The sequence below is a fragment of the Chionomys nivalis genome, chromosome 2 (genome assembly GCF_950005125.1).
Source record: "Chionomys nivalis chromosome 2, mChiNiv1.1, whole genome shotgun sequence".
In the NCBI taxonomy this organism is placed as follows: Eukaryota; Metazoa; Chordata; class Mammalia; order Rodentia; family Cricetidae; genus Chionomys; species Chionomys nivalis.
The window spans coordinates 24,068,858-24,082,833 of NC_080087.1; the positions used below are offsets into that span (position 1 = coordinate 24,068,858).

General features: G+C 41.1%; 1 protein-coding gene across 5 annotated transcripts in view; it reads right to left on the minus strand.

The window, feature by feature from the left end:
* The window catches only part of Utrn (utrophin), a 528,929-nt gene that overhangs the window by 6,846 nt on the left and 508,107 nt on the right, over window positions 1–13,976 (minus strand). For all 5 annotated transcript variants that reach the window (XM_057761785.1, XM_057761787.1, XM_057761786.1 and 2 more), the window contains 4 exons: window positions 10,583–10,741; window positions 9,979–10,219; window positions 6,806–6,914; window positions 5,330–5,422 (listed from right to left, as the gene is read on the minus strand). In XM_057761785.1, coding sequence (XP_057617768.1) covers window positions 5,330–5,422; window positions 6,806–6,914; window positions 9,979–10,219; window positions 10,583–10,741 — 602 coding nt within the window. The remainder of the gene's footprint in view (window positions 1–5,329; window positions 5,423–6,805; window positions 6,915–9,978; window positions 10,220–10,582; window positions 10,742–13,976) is intronic.

Consider the following 13,976-nt stretch of genomic DNA (forward strand, 5'->3'; position numbering starts at 1 on the left):
GTGCCAATTATTTTTTGGATTATGTATAATAAATACCGAGGATATCTATAGATTGCATCTACTCAATTCTGACCAAAAGGGTCCTTAGAGGCAAATAGTATTTTCTGCCCACTCTTGTCGGGAAGATGTGGGAAGACACTGGTTATATGTTTGCATCAATGAAAAAGGGGCTGGTCATTCTTCAGCAGTCCTCTGGACTGAGATCAATAAGATTTCCTTACATGGGTTCAGTTAAGAGCACAGAAGTTACACTAGGGTGCCCAACTATCCTTCAGTGTCTTCCTTGTGATGGAGCCCTCCCCAGAGAAACTGATGTCATGGGCTTAACAAGAGCTGGCACCATTGAGTATCTTCTAGCTCTGTGCATTGCCAGTCTCATTTTTCACTATGATCACACTCATGCCCCTTGTTCTTGTGGTCTTCATCTAAAAAATTCAGATAAGATTACACAGTGCAGTCTAGAAGACAGAGCTGATTACAGAGCAGTTCAGCGACCCTCTGAAGGAGAACAGTAATGACCAAAAGACCATTGTCTGCATTTACATTTTAGATAGGCTTCCAGTGGTTCTCACCCTTCCTAATGCTGTGAGCCTTTAATAAAGCTCCCTATGTTGTGGTGACCCTCAACCATAAAATTACTTTCATTGCTACTTCATAACTATAATTTTCCTACTATTATGAATGGTAATATAAATATCTAATATGTATGATATATGATATGTGACCCCCAAAGGGGTCTCGACCCACAGGTTGAAAACTGCTGCTTTATGCTATTTTAAAAGATCCCAGGGCTATAGAGATGCTTTGCTCAGCTGTTCAAGAGTACTGACTGCTAGTACCCATACTACAACACACAGTAGGCTGTGTCTGCAGTTTGGAGGATCTGACTCCTTTAGCCTCCATTGGCACCGCATATACATAATACAGACATACAAGCAAGCAAAAAAACCCATGCATGTAAAATAAGAACAACAAGTCTTTTTTAAAAAATCTTGGACTAAGTAGCTCTTCCTGAGAAAATCTAGACGGCTGTCCCCTACAAAACAATGCCCACACAGTAACCTTAGAAGGCTTAGGAGTCCTACAGCCTTCTGGGTAGGATATTTATTTCCTTCCAATGCCAGAGACATGACTCAGGACCCATATTTTTTCTGGACAGTAACTAAAGTCTCACTGTTTCACATTTGTGCTTTACAGGCCATTGACTGTGTCCTCTACGCTTGCCAATATCTGATACTTTCACTGCAGAATCATACTCAACCTAGGGAAAAAGAAAGGAGATTTGCTTTCTAATAATGGCAATATTTATTTTTGGCCAAATGGGGAGTGTCTCTAATCACATAGCATATTTTCAATCTCTCATTTTTCTGTTTTGTTTTGTTTTTGCTTTTAAGGAAGAAAGGACACCACTGACCCATACTGGGTCATTGTGAGAAAAAATGGGAAAGTGAGAAGGGAACTTCTCTGATGTAGGGTTCCCCTCTGTATGCTGTGAATGTGTTTTATTACCATTGGTTATTAAAGAAGCGGCTTTGGACTTATGGCACGGCACAATATAGGCAGGTGGGAAATATGATATATAGAGAGAGTAGGCGGAGTCAGGGAGATACCATGTAGCCGCCGAAGGAGACAGAAGCCCCAGAATCTTGCCAGTAAATCACAAGCCTCGTGGTAATACACAGAATAATAAAAATGGGTTAATTTTTGATGTAAGAGCTAGCTAGAAATACACTTAAGCTATTGGCTAAACAGTATTGTAATTAATACAGTTTCTATGTGATTATTTCAGGTCTGGGCAGCTAGAATAAGCAATAGGAGGGAAAATGGAAAATGTGAGCCCTAGTATTTGGGAGAAGAACCAGGCTAAAACAAGCCCAGTCCTATATGGTATACCTCATCCTATCAGGTATATATATATATGTATATCCCATCCTAAAGGTATATCCCATCCTATAAAAGATATATCCCATTCTATAAGGTATATCCTATCTTATAAGGTATATCCTATCCTATAAGGTATATCCATCCTATAAGGTATATCCCATCCTATAGAGACAGAAAAAAAGAGTTAACGTGAATAAGCACGTGAGTGATCCCCCAGAGCAGTCATTGAATTGTTAAGAAGGACATGTTATATACATATTCTGTCTGAAAGATAATAATGCTTATTTCTTAAATAATTAATATATATTAGTCAAACCCTTGACGAAAACTAATCCATTTTGTCTTCCTTTTTTCAAACAAATAAAAGCTGTAGGCGATCTCCCTAATAAGATCCCCTTAATAAAAGAAAATTAGGAAACCAGTGCAGTTTTATAAGTTTTGAGTTTCTGACGTATGCCATTCAAACTTGACACATGTAGGCAGGTCACAATGGAAATATGCCTATTAGAAGAATAATTCTAAATGCATTGGTTCCAGCAGAAAGAAATTACTCAACTTACTACAAATATTTCATACATTTAAACAACATAAGAAAACTATACTGTGCTTACAAAGAAATGGTTAAAGTCTTTAGTAGAATTTTTACTACATGATTGGCTAATTGTCAGCACAAATTAAATCCTATTCATTAATTTGGGATGAGATGGCGTTGCCTGTCTCTTTGCCCTGGGATGCAATGTTATTTTAAAAGACCACAATTCAAAGATGCCATCAGAGCCAACTGTGATATTAATTTAAAATGTAAGAATTTTAAAGTCTTACAACAACACCATGTAGACATGGTTTTTAAAAATATGCTAAAGCAAGCAATCCATGCAATTAGGATTTATGAATACGGACTCTCATTTCAATTCCGAAATTGCCACGAGTGGAAATTCATTTTTAGCCATGCAAATTTTCTAATCCACAAAGGATCAAGAGTCAAGATTAACATGCAAATCAATTCATCCAACACACACTGGCTACAAGCAATTTGAAAGTTCTCCTTAGTTACAGAAACTCGGGAGATCATTTTGGCATTGAGAGGGTGCCAATCCTATTTATTTAGATAAACTTCCAAAGGTGGTCAGCAAGCTTTGGGAGTTGCAAAGCCTTAATGAAATATTTGCTAACTGAGCAATTTAAAAGGAGCATTAAAGCTAATGAATCCTGCAAAACCTTGCTAAGTGCTATCTGGGAAATTTTCAAGCATTAAACCTCTCCAGCTAGAAACATGACCATCCCAGTAAACCACTGACTATGTCAGTCTGGAAGCATATATTAGGCACCAGGTCTATACCACGTACTAATTGATTCTGTACTAATTTGTTAATAAATTTAGGTAAAATTCTGAAATATGCATCAATTTTATAAATGAGACAATGAAGCCCTTTTTCAGAAATGGAAAGAATTCCCTACCTTGGAGATTTTTTATGTCATCCAAAAAATATGAATAAAGGAATAAAAATGAACAAACAATGCCATTTTCAGATGTAAAAAAATAGTATGCAAATTCTACAGGATTCTAAAACATACCATGTACCATTTCTTATGTAAGAGGTACCTGAATTTTTCACAATAACATGCATGTCTAAGAGTGCTCATCCACAGAGAATTTCAATATCATAAAGACTGTTGGTTGTACAAACTAAGGAGAATACCAACAGCTTCCTTTTAAATTACCTGCAAGCTTCTATAAATTACCCTGTGAGCATTGCGGATGATGTCACAGGTAGATGATGTCATAAATAAAGAGATCCCAAGGCAGGGGAAGGGTTTCTCCTCCGCCATAGAGACCAAACCTCATCTCAGGAACCAATCATCATGAACAGTTCATCTTATCTCCAACCAATGGGAATTACATATTTTCATCAAGGGTCAGGGCATGAGGCAGCAACATTTATGTCTGAAAATTCAGTGTTATTTTATAGTTATATTTTTTTAATTTTCATTATATTCTGTTTTAAGCAAGGCAGAGATGAACAGTTTAAAAATAAATATATGTATCAGAATATGCTTTGGGAAAGATTTAGAAATGCTTTAGAAAAAGAAATTTGAAAAATAAAAATCCTGAACTTGTGGCATAACATTTTCAATACAGAAATTACACATTTTGTATTTACTACAAAGCATAGATTTAAGCACATTTCACGCTCTGACTTCGCTGTCAGCAGATTTTTAAATTGAAAGAGTCTTGTATGACATTTAAATAAAAACTTCTGAATAGAATTCAGTTTACAGAAGTTGTTACTCAAGGGAGGAATGTATTTAGGAGGAAGCAGAGCTAAAAAAATAGGTTTTCAGAAATTTTAATTTTGAAACTCTAACTCATAAAAAATGACAGGTTATTTTCCTAGCCACCGAATGATACGTAAGTCAGAACAAAACCCTCTCAAATAGGATTCAACCGAGAACTACAATTAATTGCAGATTTAACATGTTCATCTAGAGTACCAATAACTGATAAATTTTTCCCTCATTTAGGATGGAAATTTCTACGGCGCGAACAGAAAACAGTGAAAGGAAAGCCTGAGATTTCTACAGAAATCTTAGTTTCCTGACTGGCTAGCTTTCACAGCAGCTTGAGAGGCTCACCCCTGAATCATAAGTGATACATTCATGATCTTTCAAAATATTTGAAACCGTGACCTTAAAGTGGTGTGACTATGGACTCAAGCAGACTGCTGCTGAGCTGAGAGACCACAGAGGTCTCTAAGGTGGGAGCCCCGCAGAGCCTGCAAGGTGGCCAGGAGCCAGAAAGAAACCACTTAAAAAAAATTCAATCAATTAAAATCATTACGTAATTTCCCCTGGGATTTGGAGTGTTCTCATTGGGTGACTTTCTGGCTCTTGGCTGTTCACATGGAGATTTCAGACTCATAATCTGTGACCCTGTGAATCGTTTGGCTTTTACACAATGATTATTTTATTCTCTGGAAGTGGGGGGAAATCTTCAAAAGGGGAGGGGTAGCCAGAAATAACTCTTTTCTGATCCTGACTATGAAGACATCTGACGATCTCAAGGAAGTTAGGGAGTTACCTTAGAAAGGTTACTTTCATGCTGCCCAATGTTTTTTGAAGTAACCCAAGTTTCTGACAGCCTGCACGGTAGGGAAGTTTGGTACTAAAACAGGCATTGTTCTACTGGATTTTATTTAGTCTCTTATGAGCCATGTGGGAAAATCTCCAAGAGCAGAATCACGCTCTCATTGAACCTCAGGACCTGTCTGGCAGCTCTGAGGGGCTTCATTTTCTCTGTCGGCAAGCATGTAGGCCTGCATCACTTCAAATCAGCCCGCAATCTTGCTCCTAAGAGTGGCTTTTGTTATCAAACCAAAGAAGACAGAAGGTATCATGGGGAGAAAGAGAAAGACATTGCGGTGGTGGCACAGTGGCTCCTACTCACCGCTGCAAGAGGGAAACGTGCTGTCGATCTGCTCCATCACCTCTGTGAGGTCCGTGCTCGTGTCATGAGGCGGGGCCAGCAGGTCCTCAGATGCTGCGACACAGACAGGAAAAGCTTGAAATTAATGCCCATCCTTCGACCAGGTGAAAATATTGCAACCCAGCCCTCAAAATATTAATGGGATAGGAATTCTCATTGAAAAGAACAAGTTCAGAGGGAAATAGGAGAAACGTCTGTATTCATCTGACGTGTGCACTACACACACATATACATGTACAGTATGGAGAGGCATACAGGGGTCTGTAGCCAGGTCTTTAAAAAAGCTAGGGAAACACTCTATCATTGACGTATATCCTCAGCCCCAGCAAAAGTCTTTTATATAGTTAAAAATGTATTCTATGCTTGCATGGGTAAATTTATATACCCAAGTACAAAACTGAAAAATAAGTAGCAGTGGATGTGATACCAACACACTAAATTGAAGAACCATTATTTTGCACATAAAAATATTCTACCAATTTCTTTTTTCTTTCATTTTTATTTTGCAGCTTTTATCAGAGGCTGTTTTATCTTGATGTACAAGAAATCTATGCTCTATAGCACTTTGCACTTTGATATGTATTTTATTCTAGGATTGAAACCACAATAGTGTTTTTAACACCACAACTGTCAGGGAGAGATCCCCATTGTGGCTGATGGTGCTGGTGGTCCTTCTGCCTTAGATGGCAGGTGGAGCAATGACCACCGAAATGGGGAGGGATAAAGGAAAGAGAACCATGTTTGATGACATTCTTCAGCAGCAGGTTTGGAAGGTGTTCAAATGCAAAATTTGTAAAGAAATAATATATTATAAGTAATCATTCTCAGGGAGGGAAAAGATGACTTACTAGGTAAGAGTGCCTGTTATATGGACATGATGACATGAGTTTGGATTCCAGACTACCTCAAAAGCTGGCTGTGATCACGTGTACTTATAACCCTTAGTAATGTGGGGGTGGGGTGTACGGTGAGCTGAGACGGAAAGATTGCCGCGGCTTGCTGGTCACCCTAGCTCCATGTTTAGCGAGAGACTTTGTCTCAAAGAATAAAGTAGAGAATGAGAGCTGGACACTGGTGGCTTCTTCTGTCCCCAGGGAGCATCTTCACACATATATGTACCTACACTACCACCACACACACACACACACACAATGCTCAAAGCAGAAAACACTAATTTCTTGCTTATTTCAAGTGCAAAGAGCATTTTTCATCACTCACCAAAATTGGATCCACGCCTGCACATTTTATAAACAAGCACATTATAACTAAAGTGGTTTTGATATTATTAAAATGGCTCTACATTCAGTTCAGACTAAAAGAGAATAATGTTTTATGCTTAAAACAGCCAGATGTAAGAATGCTAACAGACTGAAGACCAAAAAGATGGCGACGTCCAAACCAGACTGTGTGCAGTGGCTTTTCTTCAGGGACACCCACCTGCCTGGTGGAACTGTGGGCCTGGGTCAGGGTCAAGGGAGTAGCTCAGTGCAGAATGCTGCGGCGAAGCCCACGGGGAGACACCGTTGATGCGGGAATCGGATTCAGGCTGAAATCACAGGGGAAGCTCACGTAAGAAATACTCGCATAACCTAGAAGGAACTGAATTCCTCCCCCAGTCCCCATCACGGGCAGCTGAGCCTAAAAAAGTGCTTGTCTTTGGGTGAATTCAGGGCATGGCAGCATTGACTGGGTCAGAGCTGGCGAACCCGTGCTCTTTCCTTCTTTTTCCTTTGAAGAACTGATTGGATTAGGCTGCAGGATTTCTTGTTCCTGCTATTTTCATCTCTCAAATTCTGCATCACTTTTACATCAACCTAAGTGAACTTAGAAGGTCGGGTTTACCTTCCAGAAACTACATTGGCATTCTAAAACGGCAGATGTACTAGCTTTCAAAACTGCTCCCTTCAGAGGTGATCTGGGGAGAGAATTTATCAGAGTGGTTTTGTACTCAGCAGCTTGAACCCGGAGTCCAGCTGCGATGCTCAGAAGCGGTATAGTTCCAGGTAAACCACAGGACCTTCTGTGTCACAGATTTCGTGTGTCTAAACTGCTTCAGTGTTAACGTAGTGTGTACTCGAGTCAAGAGGAAGCTATGCTAAAAGCTTTAGCGGTCACAGCCTTGTCATAGAATGTTGTCAGCAGAGTGATGAATGAGTCTTTCCAAAGCCATTTTCACAGCCGACACAGGGCAAACCCTCCCTAACAGCTCCTGTGCATATTTTTGAACTGGTGACGGCTGGGCTGATAAGTACATGGTCAAACAGAATCTAGCATATGGGGATGCAGAAGTTACTTTTTTAATGCAGATTTTCCATTAAGTCTCCATTAGTTGAAGTCTGGTAGTTTCCCCTGTTTATACTGAGTTAAACTTCCCCTCTACTTCTGGCACTCATGTTAAATTGTTACAAAGAGAAAAGAGCTTCGTAGACCGGTACAGTCTGAGTCACTTGGATATCAGTTCTTTCCGAAAGCATTACTGTGAAATTCTGAAAGGATATGAGCCATCAGGCTCTCGATCTAATAGGATGGAGGAGTGGCACGAGGTCAGAATGCGTCTAAAAGCTTTTCCTTTCCTCCCAAGAGCGTCAACACGCCGCAGTAAGCAAGGGCTGCAAGCAGAGCTTCACTGATGGCTCCGGGTGGACACTAAGGTGGGCACATTAACATCTGATGTTCCAAGGCAGTGGCTCTCACCCTTTCCAATGCTGCAACCCTTTAATACAGTTCCTCATCCTGTGGTGACCCCAACCATAAAATTATTTTCACTGCTACTTCATAACTGTAATTTTACTACCGTTATAATTAGCAATGTAAATATTTGATATACAGGATATCTTATATGCGAGCCCTGTCAAAGGATTGTTTGAATACCGCAAAGGGGTTGTGACCCACAGGTTGAGAACCACTGCTCTAAGGGATCACACAAGGAAACGTATTTTTTTTTTTTTTTTTTTTTTTTTTTGGTTTATCGAGACAGGGTTTCTCTGTGGCTTTGGAGCCTGTCCTGGAACTAGCTCTTGTAGACCAGGCTGGTCTCGAACTCACAGAGATCTGCCTGCCTCTGCCTCCCAAGTGCTGGGATTAAAGGCGTGCGCCACCACCGCCCGGCCTCTTTTTTTTTTTTTTTTTTTTTTGAGGCACTACTCAAGAATTTCAAATTCACTGTACAAGCAACATGTTGTCGTCAAACCCCCCCCACCTCCCGTGTGTGTGATATTGAGGTTAGATTCAAACCGACAATCTGAAGACTTAACAGGAAGCCAAATCTGGATTCACTTATGAAACCCCCTATTTTCTAAAGATATAGAATTTTCAGGCTTTTAAGCAAATGACTCCCACAGCCATGTCAAAGAAACTCTACAATGACAGGCAGAGAGAAAAGTAAATGACCAAAGGAAGAAGCGAGTTCTACCACTCACAATGTAGGTAATGGAAAAATTATAATGTTTTCAAGAATCCTGACAGAATACAAAGACCCTGATGACAACTGTGTCAACATGGCTTTCTCAAACGTAAGCAAATCTCTGGAGAAAAGCTGTGTTTGTTTTGATGCACTACATCTCCCTTGGATAAAAAGTATCTCTTTTAAGATGTCACAGGATGCTACGCTACACAGCATGGAGAAAAGGAAACCATGACATGAATGTTTCTGCCAATCAGGAAACCCTTTGCAGGGACTGGGCCCTACAGGCATCTGCGGCAGAGCCTTCCTCACTGTGGGTTCTGTGCGTTGACTCTCCTCCTCACATTAAGTCAGTCGTGTGGGAGAAGATATCATAGCAAAGACACAGCACGCTGCCAGGAGCAGGAAGGCAGAAGCCATTCCCTACACTTCTTTCATAAACCAAAGAACAGTGGCTTTTCAAAATTGTAAGTTATTAGCCAGAGCTGAGCCATAAAAAGGAATGTATCAGCTTCTGATCAATATTAAGAAATAAAGGCTGGAGAAAAGAAAGAGGCGGAAGGGGAAGAAAAGGGCGGAGAGAAGAAGGGGAAAAAGCAGGGCAAGGGAAAGGAAGGAGAGAAAGAAAAATGGGGAACACGGGGTAAGTGGTGCCATCTCAGCTAAAGGCAGGCATTATTTACCATAAACGCATTTTCCTCTGAACATAAATTGGGCTTATTATTGTCAAGAAGGTTTGCAAGCCACTGCTATAGAACATTCCCCCAGTAGTAGAAAATAACAACAGCAAATTAATAGCCATCTGTTCCTCAGGTACCGACTCACTTCTGGTTCACTGCAAGAAAGAGTTAGATTGGAGATTTTAGGTCACTTGCTGTCCCCAATCTCCATGGAGGCTTTCCTTATGTAGCACAGGCTCATGTATACCACAGGATTTTTTTTTTTAATTAAAATATTCCAAGCAGAGATTTCAGCACAAAAGAAGAATGAGAAATTCTACAGTCAGGTGGGAAAACAAACGTTTTTGTTTCGGCAAAGATTACATTTATACACACAAAGAGGGATTTCTAAGCCAGTAAACACTGAATTAACTGTGGCAGTGAAGAATTGAAGGTGGATATCTTCACAGCTACCATGGCCAGTCGCGGGCTCCTGGGACATGGACAGGTGCCATGCAGAGATCCCACACAGGACTGCACACCCCTACCTGCTCCAGCAGCTGTCTGAGGCGGTGCAGCTGCGACTCCAGCTGTTTATTGTGATCTTCCAAAATCTGCATCCTTGCCTCCAGCCGCCCTTTGTGCTGCCGAAGGAGCTTAGCTTCCGCTATAAGTTCTGAGTCCTCGGATGTATGATGAGGCAACACAATGGATTCTGGAGGCGAGCCCACAGGGAGTCCCCTTCTTAGGTGCTGCTCCTTCAGCTGCTCATACTCCACCTGCAGATTTCTAATATAGAAAAGAAACAAAACAGAACAGATTAGATTATTATTAGGTCTGTCTTCTTCTCGCCCAAACTGTCTAGGAACTCCAAATTTAGCTTGTGCTACTACTTCGTCCCATGGAAAAACATTTACTAATAGGAAGAGTGAAAAGGAAGAAAATGGGCTTCAAGCAAGAGAACATCCACTCTCCATCAATAAAACCCAGCTGCAGCACGCTCTCCTAACACCCCAGCCTGCTAATATCTTCTCAAATCTTGACCTCATTGTGAAGACTAAGACAACAGATCCCAAAAGAGGGCAGGGAGGAACCATTGGCCTCCCTAGAAGGGAGAGAGCAGTGTGTTTTCTTTTGCTGGGGGTAGCGCACCTTTGTTCTTCCTCCAAGTCAGCAATGATTCGCTCCAATTCCCCACGCTCTTCCCTCTCCACGGACTTCAAGATCTGAGCTGGACTCTGTGGCTGGCTCATGGGAGACTCCCCGCCCAGTGTCTGGCAGTACTGCTGGATGAGGGCATGCTCATCCTCCCTAGGGAGACAGAAGGCAGACAGCGGCTCACATCTGGGTGGTGAGGTTTCTGAGCACACAAGAAGTAAGAACAGTGATGCTCGGACTGGTGGCTGAACCAGATTGCCTTGGAACTCTATGTCTCCATGATATTCCTTTGAAAACTCAAGCTGGACATTCAAAGTTTGTGTATGATGAGCTCAACATTTCAAAACCTGAGTGTTACCATCTCAGGTTTTGTGATTCTCACAATCCCCAGAGAGTTGTTCCACACTAAAGAGAAAATAAAATAAGACACAGAAGTTCTTATAAAGAAAGGTAATAAGTTGCTATAAATCAGGCTTAACTGGGTGTATCCCATCTAATGGCCTTAGGTGGCATGCAACCCAAGATAGCCTGAAATGTGGTCCAAAATATTTGTAGATAACAACATAATACTGCAATGTCAGAAGGCTGGACATGCCTAGAAGCTGTTAATACAAAAGTTAAAGAAGTTAGAGGCAAACGTATCACTTAAGACTACCGAAACAGCAGACTGAAAGATCACTGAGCCAAGAACAACCAATCTTCAGATTTGGTTGTAACCAATTCTGCAATGTTTGATAATCCAAATGATTTATAACTTATTTTATTTAACTAAGAGCATAAATGCAATTTTACATGTTTATAAAAATAGCAATAGATACTTTGCTTGGTACAATCACAAGTAATTTTTAGGACCAATATCCTGCACTAAGTCATTAATTGCATTTAATTCAGTGAGGTTCCTCATCTAATGATGTTACTGAAGCAGATACATCAGCAGTAGGGGAGCTACACAGTGGCGACAAAGCCAGTCTGTCTGTGGTGAGGAAAGGCTGGGTGTATCCAGCTGGCATAGACCATCTTATCCGCCTTTTCAAGACAGGTCTAGTTGGAAGTTTTCAGCAAGGTGTGACTGCCACATCTCCTGGCTCCTGGGATTGCAAAGCCCTCTAACACACTAGATTTGGTCCATTTTGATAGTTTTTGGCAAGCAGAAGAGATACAGGGCAAAGCTCTCAGGAAAATAAGATGCAAGTGATGTTGCCACTGGAGTTTAAATGGAACTGTCCTGTGGTTGCACCTCCAGTGTCAGCTGTGCGGCTGCAGGGATCTCCCAGCATCATCTGTTGCCTTGGACCAGAGCAGGCCCTAAAGCATGTCCAAGGGGAACCTGGCAGTCCTGGACCTTTTACTGTTTCACCTGGGCCTTGAGACTACTCTGCTCTTGTACAGGTAAGCAGTATCAGATACTGGGCAAGCACTCTGATTCTTAAGTGTGATACAAAATCCATCCTTAGCATAGCACACCTCTGCCCTGACAATCAGGGGTCTGAAACTGCATATATAACTTAGTGTGTTCTTAGAAAAGAATGTGTCTCAGCATGAAGATCAGAGAGACAGTGACGCTAAAAAGAAAACTGGGAGCTATGCTTACTGAAGCATCAGAGCAGGGTTCCAGGGACCCACTGGTGACTTACTGGGACTCCTTCCTGCATGTAGCTTCCGCCAGCCCCCAGAGAGAGAGACTGACTAGACACACACACTGTACCTACCCATGCATATTAGTGTGTATGTGTGCATACATATATGATTGTGTTAAAAATAAAAGTCACATACTTTGCCTAAGCTTAAATGCCTGACTTGACCTCCTGTTAAATGCCTTTGACCAGGGTCATGAGATGGGCCATTTACAACAAAGGTAGAGAGAACAAATGAAGTGTGTGGACACCATAAGATGTAGAGGTGGCCATGACACCATCTCTTCACTTTTTTTTAGGAGATGCAAGGTCTCTGGGGGAACAAAAGGAGCCTTTATAGAATCTCCTGGTGTCCTGAGGACCAAATGATGAGAAGAACAGAAAAACGGGTTTACTACTATCCCTGCAAAGCTGACGGAACTCCTAGACTATCCACACAGAGAAATGAAACAGAAATCTGGCAGGGAGGGCCAGCAAGATGGTGCAGTGTGTAAAAGTGGTTGCTCTACAGATGACCTGAGTTTGATTTCCAGGACCCACAAGATGGAAGGAGAGAACTAACTCCCCTAAGCTGTCCTCTGACTTTAACACAAACACTGTAAGGGAGATGTGAAGGAATAGATTATTTTCCTGGTAAGAAGCATATGCCCACACATAGGTTTGTGGGGATGCACACACACACACAGACACACACACACACACAGACACACACACACAGACACACACACACATGAAACTCATTACCAGAAGCCTAAATGCAAGCATTTGAAGAAGCAGAAGTAGAGATGAAGCCCTGAGATGAAGCCCTCAACAACCTGGGACACTAGCTAGCAGCTGTGTATCACAGGTAACACTTGGAGTCACTGCTCTCTCACATCATGAGGAAAAGGAGGCAGTAAGAAAAGCTGCAAGTTCAAGACTCACCTAGGACAGAGCAGATGGACAATGTATCAAGATAAAGGGGACACACAATAGAGCAAATACAAAATAAGAACACAGCAGAACATACTGAAAATATTTTTTTTCATGCTGAAACACCTAAGCAAGCAACTAAAAAGATGGGATATCCAAGAAAGAGAAAAATGTATATGCCTGTAAATGTTCTATATTTTAGGGGTAAAACACCAAAAGCAATCTGCTAAAAATCAAAGCAAAATGAGGAGTCATTTGCATAGGAAGAAAAAGCTTTAGCCTCCTACTGTCCCAGACATTTAATGTTCTACAACAGGGAGCGATGTGTACTGTCCTACCTTGGTCGTTCACATGAGCAGAAAGCTCATTCATTTCCCTAGTATTTTGTCCATGGGGAAAAGAAAGAATGATCAAAAACAGTGCCAAACGGAACAAAACTAGATGGCAACTTGAGTTATTAAAATAAGTAAGGAGCAAATCAGAGGAGCTATATACACCTGTGGATAGTATCTGTAAATTAAAATCATAAAAGACTCAAAGTAATCGGCTTCAAAGGGATAAATAATAAGAAATAAGAAGAAAAAGAAACTGTGGACTGCAAAAGTGGCCTGAATGATCTCATAGCTAGGAACTGACCACAAATTTGGCCTACAGCTCCTCTGCTATTAAGAAGCACCACAGATCATTTATTCCCCAAAATTATTTAAGCAGACACCTGAGCCTGGGGATTATGTGCTTAGTATTAATACAAACCACACTTTGCTTTAAAAAGTCAAGCCAATGAGATGACCCAGGAAGTTAAGAGTGCTTGCTAATGAACTGGGTTCAAATATCTGGAGCCT